Source organism: Dermochelys coriacea, chromosome 9 (genome assembly GCF_009764565.3).
Source record: "Dermochelys coriacea isolate rDerCor1 chromosome 9, rDerCor1.pri.v4, whole genome shotgun sequence".
NCBI classification, from domain to species: domain Eukaryota; kingdom Metazoa; phylum Chordata; order Testudines; family Dermochelyidae; genus Dermochelys; species Dermochelys coriacea.
The window spans coordinates 89,491,430-89,510,381 of record NC_050076.1 but is presented as its reverse complement, the minus strand read 5'-3'; the positions used below and the strand labels follow the sequence as shown (position 1 = coordinate 89,510,381).

The 18,952-nt window shown below is 41.1% G+C and overlaps 1 protein-coding gene across 5 annotated transcripts in view; it reads left to right on the top strand.

Annotated features, from left to right (window-relative positions):
• Positions 1-18,952, top strand: part of STAG2 (stromal antigen 2) — a 185,896-nt gene that overhangs the window by 97,302 nt on the left and 69,642 nt on the right. For all 5 annotated transcript variants that reach the window (XM_043492946.1, XM_038417707.2, XM_043492944.1 and 2 more), the window contains 6 exons: positions 2,449-2,653; positions 6,524-6,675; positions 8,354-8,427; positions 8,527-8,650; positions 18,637-18,735; positions 18,840-18,919. In XM_043492946.1, coding sequence (XP_043348881.1) covers positions 2,449-2,653; positions 6,524-6,675; positions 8,354-8,427; positions 8,527-8,650; positions 18,637-18,735; positions 18,840-18,919 — 734 coding nt within the window. The remainder of the gene's footprint in view (positions 1-2,448; positions 2,654-6,523; positions 6,676-8,353; positions 8,428-8,526; positions 8,651-18,636; positions 18,736-18,839; positions 18,920-18,952) is intronic.

Sequence of the window (18,952 nt, the reverse complement as noted above, 5' to 3'; positions counted from 1 at the left end):
CTCCACACCATCTTTCCCAGGAGACAGGCCAGATTCTCCATCCGAATCTAGAACTTCTCCATCCGAAGGCTTGGCTCCTTCATGGTTCCAGGATCCAGAGATAACCTGTTCGGAAGGAGTAAAGGAAATTCTTTTAAATAACAGATGCCCATCCAATCAATATATGTACCTATGGAAGTGGAAAGGTACAAAAATATCCTATCAATTACCACTCATTCTGGATTACATCCTGGAACTCAAGATATCGGGGCTATTCACAAGCTCTGTTCTGGCCGCCATTATTGCATTCCACTCCCAGATAGAGGGTCAGATGGTTTTTACCCACCCGATGACGAAAAGATTCCTTAAAGGAATCCAAAACCTTTACATTGAAGTAGGATACCCCACCACACCTTGGGATTTCAGCCTCATTCTATGCTGTATCACCAGCCCCCCTTTGAACCACAGGCAAGCAACTCCTACATGCACCTATCCATGAAAATTGCAATTCTTGTGGCTATTACATCCGCCTGACCTACGTAGAAGACATAGGTGCCCTCATGGCTCCCTCCCCCGCCCCCCATGCTCAAACTTCTATGTAGATTAGGTCACATTACATCCTTACCCAAAGTTCTTACCCACAGTACTGTCCTCTTTCTATCTAAACCAACTATGTAAACTTTACTACTTTCTTTCCCAAGAAAGAAAGTGTGGCAACCAGCACAAAGCCTCGCTACGTACCTTAGATGTCAGACAGGCACTAGCCTTCTACCTTGACAGAACCAAATCGTTTAGACAGTCACCAGTTTTATTCCTCTATATTGCTGAAAGATCAAAGGGTTTGGCTGTATCCAAACAATGTTTTTCTAAATGGATTTTGGAGTTCATCTACCTCTGCTATCAACACGGCAAACTTCAGCTTGCATCTCACGCTCGCATGCACTCCACTCAGTCGCTCTCCACGTTGATAGTTTTTCTGAATAACATGCTGATTACTGCCAGTTGTGAAGCCAGCCACTTGGGTGTCCACGGACACCTTCAGTCATCTTTACACAATCATCCATGACACTGCATCAGATGCACTACCAAGACATACATTCCTATCCTCCTGAGTAGCAATCACTCCGAAGCCCCAACCTTCCATCTAGAGGCACTGTTCTACAGTGACCTATTGTGGAATATCTCTAGGAACACTACTCAAAGAAGAGAAGGCTACTCACCCTATACAGTAACTGAGGTTCCTTGAGATGTTTGTCCTTATGGATGCTCCACTACCCACCCCCCTCCCCTCTGCTTCAGAGTTCAAATATTGACTCTGCAGTAGAGAAGGAACTGAGGGCATTTGGACCACCCAGCACTATATAGATGTTGCTTATGGCATGAGACGGGGGAGTATTGCATGTGCGGCCCAACGGGCACTGTTACCAAAGATCTTCAATCCCAGGCACAAGGACTACTACTATTGAACACCCATAGAGACATGCATCTCGAAGAACCTCAGTTCCTGCACAGGGTGAGTACCTTTTCTAATTGGATTATACATTGTGTCCAAGTCTGTTATGACCAGATTGGAATTACATTACCATAGAGGTTGGGAATATATTTTAGATAATCATTAGCTACTGTTTAAGGAGCATCTCTTCATAAAATCTTTCAAACTGATACCTAGAGTTATACAATCAGAAAGTATTGCTTTCTGGTGCTTGGAGTTAAGTCTGGAAGTTGTTTTAGGACAATGGTTTAATCACTTTTTAATTAAGTACACTTTAACTTTTTCCTTATGAAATATGCTGCTGCTAGTTAGTCTCTTGAAATGGGGATCTGCAGAAGCAGTTAATAAAGGAAAATGTAAATCACTTACCAGTTTTACTTGTTTTATCTTTTACATATGCACACTGGTCTCTCCCTTCACTATTAGATATATATTTTTTTAGAGGCAGAAATAAAGTAGATACTAGTTATTTTTGTGGGGTAATAGTTTAGCATTTTACAGTTACTGGTTCTGTAAAGTTCTAATAGTTCCTTGGTTCATGACCTTGATGTATAACTCTGTGATTACATGGCCCTTCCGTTATTCTAACTGTGGTTATACTAAATATTTTTTTGTCGTCTAGGGGGGTTTTATTTTAGTTTTTTATGGGGGGAAAAAAAAATGGTCAGTGGAACATTAGCTCAATATATTTTTTATTTTTGTGCAAGGAATGTCAATAAATTCCACTAGGTGAATGCTTGTTCTGTGCATAGCAAAATTGAATTGACAAGTAAATGTACGTTTTTGGGCCAAATAGTGAGTTGTACCTGTTTACGCCAGCAGAGAACCAGGCTCGCTCTGTTTTAACAAACCCTTTTTTTAATCCTTCAACATATCTGTATTCTGAACTGTTATGTTCTAATCAACAATATAAAAATACGTAATTTTTTTATAGTTATAATCGTGGCTAATGTTTGAAGATATTTTTGTGTTTGTAGGATAGTGGAGATTATCCACTTACCATGGCTGGTCCTCAATGGAAGAAGTTCAAATCCAGTTTTTGTGAGTTCATTGGAGTATTGGTCCGACAGTGTCAATATAGTATCATATATGACGAATATATGATGGATACAGTCATTTCACTGCTTACAGGACTATCGGACTCACAAGTCAGAGCATTTCGACACACTAGCACGCTAGCAGGTCAGCATCTTTTTATTTATTCAGCTTCTGTATACATTTTCTATTCAGTTTTCAGTGTTGGAGAAGACTTTGTTTTTGTAAAACTTTTTGAATAGTCAGTATTCAGCTCTTTCATATTTTGTTGCATTGGGTTTAGTCATTTCATTTTCATTTAATTATTCAGTTTTGTATTCTGGATCAGTTTTTTTTAGTTCTAGTTTTTATAATTTTTTAAAGTAATTTTTAGTATTAAAATGTTCCCTGGAAAGAATTCTCTTGCTTCTCTGATTATCAATGTTACTTACAGCAATTGTTGGTTTATATCAATGGATAAACGGAACTAATAAATAAAAATGAACTATGTTAAAGTTACAGATTTACAGGTTTTGTATCTTTTAAAATGCTGATAATGTTCTCCTTTATCCTTTGCAAGTAAAAATGTTTTGTTACGACCCTAAACATCTCTCACTATCAGAATATAGTTTTTAAAATTGAGTATCATTGTCTTCTCACTGTTTTTACTTGCAGAAAAAGTTACTGTGCTTTAATTGAAGGCCTGTCATAACGTCAGTCTATGAATGCATTGTTTTTCATTTAAAAGTTTAAAGAATTTTTAACCATAAATCAGCCACTGATAAAACATTTTAAATATTCTTGTGAAATAATCCATACTTCCTTTGGCATGTTTTTTAAATATATTTATTAAATTAAAATCTGTCCCTTGTGAAGACAGTGTAACAGGCTGTTAGTGTTTTTGAATAAAACAACCTGATACTTCTGAGAAAGGGTTAATTGAGTTCTGATGGCTTAAATGAAGGTGGCTTCTTGCACCATGCAAATCACAGGTAAGTGGGAGAGGCTTTCTAAAAAGAGGGCAGCTAGAAGTGGCCAAATCTGAGGAGTTTTAAGATGAATTTTGTATTGTGAAGGTGGTAAATCCGATCTCGTTAAAACCGAATCCCAGGGATGAGTTTGGTCTCTATTTTTGATCAAGTTGGTGATGGCAACTTTTAGAAGTTAAACTAACTAGTTCTTATTTGTAGGTAAACTTCACAATCTGCTTTATTTGGTTATTCAGTCACTTGTATATTCAAGGCATATGGTCAGTGGAATAGAACACCATGACATAGCCCATTGGCTCCTGCTGTCAGATTGCTGCTGAGACACTGTCAAAGCATTCATGATAAAGAAGCAAAAACGTAAACTTACATTACTGTCCAGAGAAGACATTGGTCCTGTCACATTCTTTTGCAGTTGCTTTACTTGTATTTTCAGAGTAGCAGCCGTGTTAGTCTGTATCCGTAAAAAGAAAAGGAGTACTTGTGGCACCTTAGAGACTAACACATTTATTTGAGCATAAGCTTTATTTGAGGCATCCGATGAAGTGAACTGTAGCTCACGAAAGCTTATGCTCAGATAAATTTGTTAGTTTCTAAGGTGCCACAAGTACTCCTTTTCTTTTTGCTTGTATTATACTCTATCACTGATGTAAATTCAGTTACTTGGAGTCTACTCTTGCAGTCTTTAAGTAATACTCCCAGTGAAGTAAGTGGGAGTAGGGTTTGAGTAAAGGCTGCAGGAATTATCCCATTTGTACGTTAATTTAGATCAGTGGTTTTCAACCGTTTTTTTCATTTTTGGAGCCCTAAAAAATTTTGAGCGGTGGGTGTGGACTTCTTTGGAAATCTTAGACATAGTCTGTGAACCACAAGTTGAAAACCACTGTTCTATGATAACAGCAACCTTTCACAGATCCTTCAGACATAGTTTTTGGACCACAGGAGTCCACGGACCACAGGTTGAAAGCCACTGATTTTAAATAGAGTAAAGTGATCATTTTAAATTATGGCCCTGATTCTGTAGCATTTACTCCATATTAGTAGCTGCATACATGTCAGTGGAACTACTTTTTGTAAAGTAAGTAGTAGGATCTGTATTATTGATACATGCACTCTGTTTAAAGTAGGAATAGCCAACAATCATGGTTTAGTTGGTCTGAAGTGATTCTAACATCTAAAAATCGCTGCAGCCTCATGGGATTTCTCCATTCCTTAAAGGTCACAGAATGCCACATTATTCAGACCTCAAAGTTCTTTCGCACCTCTTTGTGCTAAAGTTCCTCACCTATTGCCCTCTGTCGCGGGGTGTTGCAGGGCCTTCTGCCCCTGCTGTTCTAACAAAGTCACTCAGAGACCCTGGAGTTCAGTAACCACTGGTGCCATTTATTGACAGGTTGTGCTCCCACCGCCTTTTCAGCATACACAGCTTGGGTTCTAGTGTTTGCACCCAGGAGGGAAGAGCTGCCACTCTGCTTCTACTCCCTTGCTCCTCCTTTCCCCCTGCTTCCTTCGTCCCAGCCTTTTATATAGCCCCAGGCTATTGGTGTATCCCATTCAGTAGTTGGGCACGGGTTTCCTCTAGCCAGCTCCAATTTACTTCCCTTAATGGGAGCTGGCATGACAGAAGGCTGAGTCAGCAATTCTTCCCAGCACCCTGTCACACCCTCCTTCAGTGATATCTACTCAAACATTCTTACTCCCCTTCCTATGGTGTTTACTTGTAATATACCATTTCATCTCCGACCTGTGTATGTTTTGGCCCTGACATTATTACAAAAGTTATAGTGGGGCTAAATATATTGTTGATCGTCTCTGGTTTAGTGACTAGACATACTAGGTTATTTTCTGCTAAAAGAAAGACAAATTTCATTTTTAAATTATATTCTGCATTTTGATCAGGTATTTGGTTTCTGATTAGCTAATGCCGTTATGCTATTTCTGTAAATAAAATACAAGAATCCTAAAAACACTGTGATTGCAGGGATGAGAAAAACCCAGTACAGTAACGATTCTGATTTGGGCACAGAAATTTTTAATAAATTTCATGGCAGACATGGGGGAGAAAAAGGATAAGTCACAGAAGGGTCACCAAATAATGTAGTTCTTGCTACCTCAACATATACGAGCATATAATGGGGTAAGGCCCAGGAGCAGGGGCTGGAGAGGGAGCCCTCTCCACATTCTCCCTGTAGGGGTATGTGACATTGTGCACAGGGTTGGAGCACCACTGAGATTTGGCCCATCCATCCTTCTGTCTCAAACTATGGAGGGGTGGGGGGTCCAAATCTGAGTGGCGTTCTGACCTAATGCATGGGGTCACAACACCACTCAATTTGGGGCCTAATCAAATGTGTGTTTACAGCGATTTCCAAGATTGCACAGTTTTTATTCATGATTTCTGTGACCTCCATAAGAAAATCATAGTCCTAACTTTCTGTGATCTCCTTTTGATGAGAGAGAAATTCTAACTTGTTTTTTGGAGGTTGAGTGATTTGAGCAGTGGACTGTATTAACTAATTTAATGGTGGAGTCCTCTTAATTTAATGTTTCTGAGGCAACACATTTTAACATTTGTATATGATCGGCTAAATGAAATAAGGCTCAGTTACATAAATGCATATGTTGTAGTTCAGAGATCACAATGATGGACTTAGTATGAAAAAGTAAATAGAATAAAATAAAATAGCTAATTATTGAGTAAAAATGTTAGGGCATTTTTCCACAAGTTTGTCTTAACTGCGCTTTTTATGCATTACTTGTATTGCTAACCAATTTGAATAAATAATACAGTTCGAGTAATTTTTTTATTTTTCTACATCAGTTATCAGCAAAATTATGCTTTTATTTAAATAAGTCTGCAATTTTTATTTATGTCTTGAAGTTTAAAACGGATGTATTGAATATATTCACAACACTTTAATATATGCAGCAATTGTATTTACAAGTGGTACTAGAGTATTTTACTTGAATATTTAATATAACTCATTTGTTTTCATCTTTGTTACAAAGGTAACTTTTAAAATCAATTTTCACTTTTTACATTTTTTTGTAGCTATGAAGCTGATGACTGCTTTAGTGAATGTGGCATTAAATCTTAGCATTAACATGGACAATACACAACGGCAATATGAAGCAGAGCGAAATAAAATAATTGGAAAACGAGCTAATGATAGGCTGGAACTTTTGCTACAGAAGAGGAAGGAGGTTAGAGCAATTGTTAAATATTTCTAGCTGCTGTGCATGATGGGATGAAGGAGAGAAAATGTTGATGAAATTACAACAATTAATCTTGTATGAATCTGTTTTTGCAAAGGAATTTTTTTTTGCCATTTTGCTGCTGCTTTAAATTGCACAAAACTGTCAAATATTAGTTTGGTAAACACTTCAACATGCTTGTGTTATAAAAACTAGAAGTTCAGAAGACATGCATGGGATACATCACATTTAATCTCTTGGTTCAAATTGAGCTCAGCTAGGTATAAACAAAATTTACCATCTATTGACTACTCTTTTTAGTCGAGGGTAAAGAAGTAGGTTATCTCAGTATAATAAACAGTTGCCCTTGTCACAAAAAAAAATCTCAGCAGAAAGTCCTTTGAACTGTTTTCTTGTCCATAGAAGTTGTCCTGTCTGAAGTCAAAGTTGAGGTAAAGCTGTTAACTTAAGCTGTCTCTATCATTTCCTTTCTGTACATAGGAAACTCTGCTAATTTATTGCTGTCGGCATAGCACTTTTCATGATGCCATTTTTAATGTTTAAAATGAAATCTTCTCCCCCATAAGTTAAAAATATTCTAGGTGATTAAAACAAAAAAAGTTTTAATTTTTCTTTTCACCCTTTATGTAGTTATTTACTAATTTTAGTTTGAACAATGGAAATATACTATTAGATATTACTAGTAAGATGGTCTCATGTTTGTCTTCCAAAGAGCTTCCATTTATGGCCCTGACCTTTGAAGATTACACATGTATAGTCCTGTTCAATTCAGTGGGACTACTCGTGTTTACAAGAGTAGGTCTTGAATAGACAGCACACAGATTCCAAAAGGGAAAGGGTGTAAGAATTGAGACTGCCCTGGCTTATTTTGCCCCCTGTATGTTTGGTTTTTAGACTTTCTCTGTCAGCCTTTTATAGCTTTGATTAATTCGTCTGTCTTCTATCTGATTGTGTGTTTGTTGCTTCTGCTCTAAATTTAAGCTCCTGGTCCTTGCCTTTATAGCTCTGCACATTTCTTCTCTTCTTTTCACCCAAGCTCCACAGCTAACTGGATCCTTCATTTGTGTCTTGCTGTTTTGTCTATGCTTTCTTCCACTTTATTTCTATATGTGGAAGCTGGACTGTTTTTTGTCTCCATCATTTCTAATATCCCACTCTTCCTTGAAATTCATTTCTTCAGAGGTCCCTCATTCAATTGCCCTTTTTTCCTCCAGTGAAGCAATAGGGAGAGGGTTAAAACAATGAACGCCAGATGTGGAGAAACAATACATTTAATTTAAATTACTGTTTTCTCCAAACAAAATTATTAGACAAAAGGAATTTACTAAAGGTTAAAATGCCTTTGTAAGAGGGAAGGAAAACATTTGGCCTCTTTTCTAGTTGTCAACATTATAATTATTGACATGCTGTAATATTTAAAGTGTCTAAAATAATGAGGCATGATGCTGAAAACTGGCACTTACAGATATTCACTGCGGAATAGACTGAACTGTCAAAACAATTTTGAATCAATTTTCTTTTTACTAGAATCTGTCATGTAAGACTCAAATAGAATAATAAACTACAAAAATATGCATGTGGTGCACTCCTTCAGTACCAAAATCATTTACAGTACTCACATTTTACAGTAATCATTCGGTGATTATTTACTCTTATGTGTTTTCAGCTTCAAGAAAATCAGGATGAAATAGAAAATATGATGAATGCAATATTTAAAGGTGTTTTTGTGCATAGATACCGGTAAGTTAACTTGTTCTGTAATTTGTAGCTTTGTAAACTTTTTTGGGTTTGTTGTAAATACTTTACTTTTCACCATTAACTTTTGTTTCCCCTTTGCAGAGATGCAATAGCTGAAATAAGAGCTATCTGTATTGAAGAGATCGGAATATGGATGAAAATGTATAGTGATGCCTTTCTTAATGACAGCTATTTAAAATATGTAGGTTGGACTATGCATGATAAGGTAAGCTGTATGTTTGAACAGTGCTGTTTGTACCCACAAGTTATTTTTTGGGGAAAAATCAGCTTCCCTATTTTTAAATTGCTAGACTCAGAATTAGCATTTGAGCAGAGAGAAAACCAAAACCAATTAAAAAATTTAATATATTCAGTCTGTGATCTTATTTATACTGAAACTAGTGGCTCAACTATTGAGGTCTAGTAGTACATTAGTGCAGTATATATTCAACTCATCCAATTGTGTATGAATAATATAGCACCATATCAGCCAAAATTTTCACAATTTCCATAAAGTTAAGCACATTCACTTACATTTTCAAAAGTGAGCAGTGCTTGTGGATGCTTCAATCTAAGTGTCCAACTTGATGTCTCTAAAAGGGCCTGATTTTCAGAGGGTTGGTTCCACACACACTATAAAAATCGGGTCACTTTAAGGCATCTCAAGTTGAACACCCTAAAATTGCTAGTCGCTTTTGGAAACTGTAGATCTCAATTTATGTGACTAAATATGGATTCAAGTGGTCTAATTTTTCAGAGGTCTTGAACATCCTCAACTCTTATTGAAGTCTGGGAATGGTAGGTGCTTAGTACCTCATATGTGGGGTAGGTGCCTAACTTAGGTACCCGAGTTTTTAACATTTTGATCATGGTATATGGAATTTATATACTCGTAGCCCTATTGTAAAATAGGGAATGTTGATATGAGTGTTACTTTAAACATTTTCTTGGGTTTTGGTTTATAGTATAAATACTACATCAGTGCAGTTTAGTTTTTAAATAATTCATCTTGTTTTTTAAAAAAAAAAAAACCTTTCCTGTCATATAAGAACTAATTGAGTTCATAATATCTCTGAGTCTTATTTCACAACATGGATTAAAATTGTACAAATTTCTTATGAATTTATTTTTTAAAGTTTGATTGGGTAAACAATAGAGCTTGTATTGGAGTCATTCTCATCACATATGTTTTTTTAAAAAGTAGATCATATATTTTTTTGATAGAAGTTTAGATATCAAACATATTAAAGGAACTATCAACCATAAGAAAATACCTTAATCTTTTAAAATGCATGTTTAGTCAGTATCTTCAACACTGATTTCCTTTCTGTAATTTTCAGCTTCTTTATCACATTGACTATGACCTTGGATTATGCTCACCGTTTTAGTTTCTCTGGCTGATGCTATTTGCTTGCTGTGGTAATTGAACAGTTCTGCTAGTTGAAATAGTCTTAATCTGCTTTCTGCATCAGAGTAAAATTTAAATTTCTTATTTTTAAGTTGCTAGTTTGTATTGAGGTGCAAAAGCACTGTGTGGAATACTACACTACAATGAACATCTAAAGCACTAAAATTCTTCATATGTGCATTCCATTCTTGGTATACACAGGTCCCGTGCATAGTCACTGGGAATTTATCCATCAGTGGTATCTGTCGGGGTGGCTCAAGCACCCTGTGCTGCTGTGTGCCTTTAGTACCAGTAAAGTGCACAACTAACCTTACACCCCCTTCTTGCTATCCGTGATGGTCATTGGAATTGCTGTTTTTGCATTCACAAGGTCTCCGTGGACTTTTCTCTATATATTGTAAGTAGCTAGTGTGGTTAGTAATTAAGTAGCTAGTTTTTGGTGTTTGTTGGTTTTTTTTCACCTGATCCTTGGTGCTGAGGGATGAGTTAGTCACTGGGCTTCAAGCCCTGTGTTTCCTGCAGTAAGGCTATGCCCCTGAGTGACCCACACTGAAGCTGCCTGAAGTACCTGAGGGAAGCTTATATTGGGGATCATTGCCAAATCTGCAAGGATTTTAAGCCTTGCACAAAGAAGGATCAGGAGGCCAGGCTAAAGTTTCTGCTCATGGAGATGACACTGAGACCTCCATCTGAGTCAGGCTGGTCAGATTCAGCACTGAGTGTCTTGGCATAAGGAAGGAGTGCTCCTTCTACCATACCAGAGTCCCGGCACTGATCATTATCCCCAGTGCCTAGAAAAAGGCATAAGAAACAAGCTGCCAAAAGGGGGCAATCCTGGACTCCGAAGACTGCCAGGCATTGGGGATCAGAGCAGAGTGCAGTCTAAATCCAATCACTGGTCTGCCTTGGTACTGCAGAAGCTGACACCATTGACTTTGGCACCTACGCAGGTACCATCGAGTCCGGAGCCAGAAGAGGATTCAATATCGGTAGCACTGCACTGTACCGATACTATCTCAGTACTAACTACACCAGAGGCATTTGCGGCTGCCAGGGATCGCCTCTCGTTGTCGGTACCGATTTCACTGGCACCACAAAAGTCATCATCAGTGCTGGTGGGCATGGTGGAAACAGCTGCGTTGTTACAACACTTGGTACTGTGCCAGTCTCACATGTCCAAGATGGTTTGCCATTCAGTACTGTAAAAGGGAAAACATGTAATTCTTGCCATGGCAATGATCGCTGGCATCATCTGGAATGGCCCCTGTGGTTAGTGGAAGACTCGTCCTCTTGCAAGACAGAGTTTGGGTCCTACTCTTCCCGCTCTCTGAGCCACTCTCGCTATTCCTCGAGACGTCACCATGGATCCAGTCACAGAAGTACCATCGAGTGGTTGGTCAGGAGGTCACTGGGAGCCTGTGCTGGTACAGTGGCCCCTTTGGAATCTGTGGGTGTTTCTCCCAGTTTCTAGGGTGTATTCCAGGTGCTCTTATTCGATGACCTTGGAAAGCCGTGTCACCTTCCCACTATGCGGTCCCTGTTTCGGACTTCAGTACTGGGCTCCAAGAGCTAGCTTAAAGGGACCCTGCAGATGAAGAAGAGCACCCACAGCCAATACTTGCGTCCTTTTCTCTGGACAGGACAGTATCAGGAAGGGGCATGTTGCCTTCCCCAGGTTATTGTAAGGCTCACCAAGAGTTGTTAGAGAGTAACCTTAAATCTGGGTGTTCAGATGGAGGTAGTAAAAGAGTCCTCACGCTGCCTGGTTGACATTCTAGCTGCTGCAGGTCCTTCCAGAGTGGCCCTGCCTCTCAGTCGGTCCATTGTGGACTCAGTTAAGAATCTGTGGCAGACCCCCACATTCCTTCCCTCCACTTCAAAAAAAATACTACGTACCTGCTCAAGGCTATTAATTCCTCTACACCCATCACCCTTCCGGGGTCCCTTGCAGAGGGAGAGAGAAAGGCAAGGATAATAGAGTGCAATTTCAAAATCAAAGGACTCAAAAAAACTAGACCTATTCGGTAAGAGAGTTTATTCTACCGGGGGGTTACGACTCAGCACTGTAAACCAGCAGATCCCAGTGATCAGGTCTGATTTCAACTTTTGGAACTCCATGCAGAAATTCAAAGACTTGTTTGCACAAGAGGCTAGTTAGGAGTTCTCCTTGTTGGGTCCGTGACTTCTCTTGTGACCATGCATAGGAGTTCCTAGTTATGGTCCTCTAGGCTCCTGCAGGAGGTCCAACAGATTGTTCAGGACCTGCCCTTTGAGGGATTCTCAACTCTTTTCAGAGCAGATGGAGGCAAAGCTCCATCCCCTAAAGGACTCAAGGGTGTCCCTTGGCTTGTACACCCCAGCCCCTTCCAGGAAACCCACAACAATGACCACAACAATCTCTCTGGTACTCTGCCCCAGCTACCTGTCAGGACCTGCAGAGAGAATGAAATAAGGGTTATAGGCATAGCCTTCCACCCCTTCCTACCTCTGCATCAATGCCTGCCCCACCCAGACATCCAGAGGGTTCTAAGCAGACGTTTTGGATTCTTAGCGCAAGGATTCCGTACTAGTTCCCATGATGCCAGACCCCCACCCCACCCCCTTTTTTTTTTTTTTTTAAATTTGCAAACCACCTTTTTTCTTCAAGATGTCCGTGGAGGTGCTCCACTCCAGGTGAAAGTGCGTCTCTGCCCCTTTGCTCGGAGAGTTTTGCAGCAGTGCTTGTACAGGTCGCACATGTGCGGTTGGCACCTCAATAGCGTGCGCAGCCCTGGACTCCTGAGTTCCTCAACCGTCCCCAGCCTGAGAAGGAGCTCAGCAGTCCCTTTGAAAACCTTTGGTTTTTTTTTTTCAAATAGATAGTAGTTTAAATTAATAAATAAGGTTAGTTTAGACGAGTTAAATTTCAGTTGTTACCCTTTTTGTCCCATTTAAAAAATAATAATAATTTTATATCCTGTAGGTTAGTTAGTGATAGTTAGGAAAATGCCTGATTCACCAGGTTTTAAAAGATGCACAATGTGCAGAGTGACGATGCTGATCTCAGATGGACATGCTCAAAGTGTCCGTTGCTTGGGGGAATCTCATATTCCCCAGAAATATGCCTGTTGTAATAAACTGAAAGCTAGGGCCAGAAAATATAGCGACCAGCGGCTTAAACTCACCCTAATGGAAAAGTCCCTCAGACCAGCCTCCAACCCTGGACAGGAGTCATATTCTCACCAGAGGTCACAGGTCTCCTCACCGCCTAGATTCTCTAAGGAGAAAAAACTGGTGAAAAAGTGGCCAGCTTCCTCACCTCACAGAGAGCAGACCACAGCAAAATGACGGCTGACCAAATCACTCTCATCAGTGCCAACCGTTTTGCGGCTCAGCACAAACAACATTCCAGGCACTGCTGGCACCAACCACGAGGCTAATGGCTCTAAGTTGCCTGCCTTCACCATGGCATCGTCAATAATGCCAAAGGAGACAGAACTGACCATTGCTCCTATTCCCATGCCACAGGCTAATGCGCCTAGCACGACAGTGCCACCGCTTCGACACCAATTTAGCGCACCATGCCACCGCTCCAGTCGGCACCATGCTCCTTGGAACAGATGCTCTCGGCACCATCCCGTTTCCTGCATCATAAAGATCTGGTGGTCTCCCCAACTCCAGAATCCCTTCTGTTAGGCACTGATGGCTCACCGGGGCCCATGGTGCCACATTGTCCGTTCTCTCCGATACCATCACAATTCTCCAGTGATGAAAATGATGAGGTTGAAGGGCATACTGGAGTCCCTGGGGTTTTATAGAAGTACCATAGGAGGTGCCACAGTCCATGTAGGGAAGACACCAGATCCTCACTTTCACCTTCGGAGGCTGTAGCAGTGGACACATGGGAGGAGCTCAGGATTCAACAGGAAGAGGACATGGCTCCTGACACCTCACCAATTAATAATAATTCAACTTCCTCACCAGACGAGGCTACTATATCTCCACCACCAACCACTGCAGATGGCTTTACCCACTTTCAGGATCTGTTCAAAAGAGTGGCTAATGAGCTTAAGATCTCCTGGAGGAAGTGTTGGAAACTCAGCATGAGTTAACTAATATCTTATAGACATCGTCCTCCTCCACGATAGCTTTTCCCGTTAATGGGGCCATCATAGACCCGCCAAGACTGTGTGGCAAACTCCAGCCACAATACCCCCAACCTGCAAGAGGGTGGACCGAAAATATTATGTTCCCTCCAAGGGATCAGAGTTCCTCTTTTCACACCCAGCACCCAACTCCCTGGTAGTGGAAGCAGCCAATCAAAGGAGCAAACACCATTTTTGATCCACTTCTTCTGATAAGGAGAGTAGGAGGCTGGATCTATTCGGGCACAATGTATACTTTTCTTCTATGTTACAATTTTGGGTGGCGAATTATGCAACATTACTTCCCAAATATGACCACAAGAATTATGGCAAATTTATGGAATTTACTAATGACGTTCCTGAGGAAAAGAGACAAATTCAAAACTCTGGTCTCAGAAGGACAGATGATTTCATGCACGGCTCTACAGGCTGCACTGGATGCTGCTGACACGGCCACCAGGTCCACCGCTACAGCTGTAGTCGTGTGCCAAGCCTTGTGGTTCAGTTCCTCATCATTCCCATGGGAGATGCGAAATACTCTCAAAGATCTCCCTTTTGATGGAGAAAAACTGTTCGCAGCCAAAACCAATGAAGTGCTGCACACCATGAAAAATTCACCGGCCACCCGCTGGTCCCTGGTCATCCATACACCTGCCACAAGAAGCAGACAATACAGATATCAACCATATCAACAACGTAGATGTCCGTCCTATACACAGCAACACCTAAGCCCATACAACCAACAACAACAGCCACGACAGAGGCAGAGACCACAGCAGCGATGACCTCCATGACCACCAGTGGCATCTCAACCTACTTCCTCCAATAAGCAAGTTTGAAGTCTTGGTCGAGTGTCTGGAAGACCTCTTATCCATTTCAGCATGTATTCCATCCATCCAGCTTTTTGGAGACCGTTAGCCACCCAATTGGGGTAGAATGGGAGCAATCGCCACAGACAAATTGGCCCTGGAAGTCATCAGATTGGGCTGTGCCATTCCTTTCCTGTGTATTCTCCTTCCCCATACTCCATCCCCATCTCTCTTCAGGGACCCCTCTCACAAACTCTTATACCAAGTGGTAGAACATCTCCTCCAACTAGGGGCAGTGGTGACTGTCCCTGCTCAGCACAGAGGGAAGGGGTTTTACTCCCTCTATGTTTTAATACAAAACAAAGTGGGAGGCGGGGGTTGCAACCCATCCTTGATCTCATGCATCTGAACAAGTTTGTGAGAACACACAGGTTCGGGATGGTCACTTTGACAACAATAATACCGGCACTGATGATAAAGCATCTTACTAGCCCCATATGGCTGAGACAAGTGTGGTATCCATATGTTACACGGATGTCGGCATGTACCCCGATCGCACTTCTTCTCCAGACAGATCTGCTGACGCAATGGGAAGGCTAATTACAACATCGCAATGTAGTAATGCTACACCTGAAGGCCTGACTCCTCCTTGGCTCTAATGAGGAGCTAGATTGCTTTGAACACATCCACCGAGTGCTACTAAACAGCAGAAAACAGGCTACACGCAATACTTATCTCCATAAGTAGAAAAGATTTATTGCATGGTGTGCTGCTAGACAAACAGTTACAACATCTGCACCTCTTCGAATGGTACTTGACTACCTTTTAGATTGAAACAATCCGCTCTATCCCTCAGCTCAATTAAGGTACATATTGTTGCTGTCACCGCCTTTCACCAAAAAACCCGGTGACACCACAGTCTTTGCTCACCCAATCACAAAACAATTCCTTAAGGGCATCCAAACCCTTTTATCCGGACATGAGACCACCTACGCAACCATGAGACTTAAACTTGGTCATAACAGCCCTCAGGCATAAACCCTTCAAACCTCTAGCAAACTGCTCCCTACTACACCCATCCATGAAGGTGGCGTTTCTGCTCCTTTCAAGGCTGCAGTCTGAGTTCCATCACGGACACCTTCCTGCTATCCTGGACTGGATAGCTTTATTATGCTTTCCTCCCAATCCCAGTCCTACACACAGCACTATTAAAGGTGAAGCGGGACCACGCCTGGGTTATATTATTCTCCACTCTGCTAGACCTCTGCGGTGACTCCAGTCTTGTTCCTGTTGCACCTGGATTTGATGTTTCAGGAACAAAGTGAGCTGCTCCACCCAAACCTGAGTTCCATTCTTTTAACGGCCTGGAACAGTGGTGGGCAGCCTGCAGCCCGTGGGTAATCTGCTGGCAGGCTGCAAGACAGTTGGTTTACATTGACTGTCTGCAGGTATGGCCTCCCACAACTCCTAATGGTCACGGTTCACCATTCCTGGCCAAGGGGAGCTGCGGGAAGTGGTGCGGACCACAGGGATGTGCTGGCTGCTTCTTTCCGTAGTTCCCATTGGGTGGGAACAGCGAACCCCAGCCACTGGGAGCTGCAGGTGACTGTGCCTGCGGACGGTCAGTGTAAACAAACGGTCTTGCGGCCCGCAAGCGGATTACCCTGAAGGGCTGCAGGTTACCCACTGCTGGCCTACAAGCTCCCTGGCTAATTCCCAGAGAACAGATTTGTTTGGAGCGAGTTGGCCAGGTCTTACTAAGTAGTAGAAACCCCTACACCAGGGTTGCCTACCTGTCAAAATGGAAGTGGTTCTCGGTCTGGGCTTGCCAAGCCAGAGTCTCACCGATGCAGTCATCCATTCAAAATATACTCGACTGTTTGTTACACCTGAAATGGCAAGTCTTAGCAATTATCTCTGTTAAGGTTCACTTGGCAGCAATACAAACTTTCCACCCTCGGGTAGATAACTGTTCTGTTTTTTCCAATGACTTGACGGTCATATTTCCCAAAGGGCTAGAAAGGTTGTACTCTCAAGTAAGTGACCCTGTTCCCCATTGTCTTGTAAAAACTTATGGAACCACCATTTGAGCTTTTAGCAACATACTCCTTGCCATCTTCCAGGAAAAGTATAGTTTTTCTAATTCCCATCATTTCCAGAAGAGTCTCTGAACTCTGTGCCCTCACATCAGAACCCTATATGCAGTCGTCTTTAAAGATAAGCTGTACTTACGTCCTCATCCTAGTTTCCACCTGAAAATAGTTTAGCAGTTTCATAGCAATCAGACAATTTACCTACTTGTTTTTTTACCCAAAACCTCATGCAAATAAGAGTAAACAACAAATTCGCTCTTTGGATGTTAGATGGGTTCTAGCATCCTACATATAAAGGACTAACCTGTTTTGGCAGTCCTCCCAAATGTTCATGGTAGTGGATGGAATGAGAGGTCTCCCAATCTCATCACAAAGAATTTAGTCCTGGATAACTTTGTGTATTCTCACTCGTTATGATCAGGCAAGTGTTTCATCACCAAGTAACCTAACTGCTCATTCCACAAGATCATAAGCGTACTCAGCAGCATTCTTAGCGCAGATTGCTATTAAGGGCATTTGTAAAGCAGGAACCTGGTAATCGGTGCACACATTCTCCTTCCCTTACCTCATAACCCAAGATGCTAGGGATGATACCAAGTTTGGTTGGGCTGTGTTACTATCTGTGAACTCTGATCTCTCCTACTATATCACTGCTTGAGAGTCACCATGAGTGACAATGCACATGTGCAATCACTTGAAGAAAAAACAGTTACTAAACGTTTGTAACTGTTGTTCTTTGAGATGTGTTGCACATGTCCATTCCATGATACTCTTTCTTACGTTTCTAAACCCGAATTTCTGGAAAGAAGGAACTGATGGGGTGTGGGGTCAGCTGGGTGCTTTATAATGGTGCTAATAGCGGATGGCAGCAGAGGATGCTCGAGCCACCCCAATGCGTACCACTGAGGGAAAAATTTCCAGCAACTGTGCGTAGGGTGCATGCACACCAAGAGTGGAATGGAGATGTGTAGAAATTGAAATTCATAGCTAGGAAAAACGTATCACAGACCGTGAAATCTGGTCTCTTGTGCACTTTTACCTTATCCTATACAGATTTCGCGGGAGACCACTATTTCTCAAACTGTGGGTCCCGACCACAGAGGAGTCTGTGGGGGGTGTTGCAAGGTTAATGGAGGGAGGTTGCGGTATTGCCACCCTTCTGCACTGCCTTCAGAGCTGCATGGCCAGAGCACGGCAGCTGCTGGTCACGCACCCAGTTCTGAAGGCAGCGCTCCACCAGCAGTAGCACAGAAGGGTGGCAATACTGCGACCCGCCTACAGTAATCTTGCAACCCCCTTTTGAGTTAGGACCCCTACAGTTACAATACCATGAAATTTCAGATTTAAGTATCTGAAATCATTAAATTTACAATTTTTAAAATCTAGTGACCGTGAAATTGACCAAAATGGACTGTGAATTTGGTAGGGCCCTAGGCATGTGCAACACATCTCAAAGAAGAACAGTTACAAAGTTTGTAAATGTTTTTTACACCCTGAAAGTGTAAAAAAACAAACAAACAAAAAAAGTAAAAATAACGTAGTGAGAATACAAATGTAATTATGACATCAATATCACGATGACAATCTTTAGTTTCTTGCTCAGGAGAAGAGCTGCTGATAATTATGCCAGCGATGTGGGGAAAACAAGATAATGTGAGCCACAGGAACTTAATTTTATTTTGACAAATTCATATTTTAGAGTGGAAAATTATATATGCTTTGACGATGAAATACACTTCAGATACTTCTTTTTAATCCAGTTCTTAATTTTATTTTAGCAAGGGGAGGTAAGACTCAAATGTCTTACTGCTTTGCAAGGACTTTACTATAATAAAGAGCTTAATTCCAAATTGGAACTCTTCACCAGTCGATTCAAGGTATGTAGAGTTTGATATTTTCAAGAAAACTGACTTTAAGCTTTTTAAAAATTGTTCTGTTTTACTTTGTGCCGCTTTGAAAATAGTTTCCTTTTTGTTCTTAGGATAGAATTGTGTCTATGACTCTTGACAAAGAATATGATGTTGCAGTCCAAGCAATAAAATTACTTACTCTTGTTTTACAGTAAGTATATGTCTATTTCTGACCAATATGAAG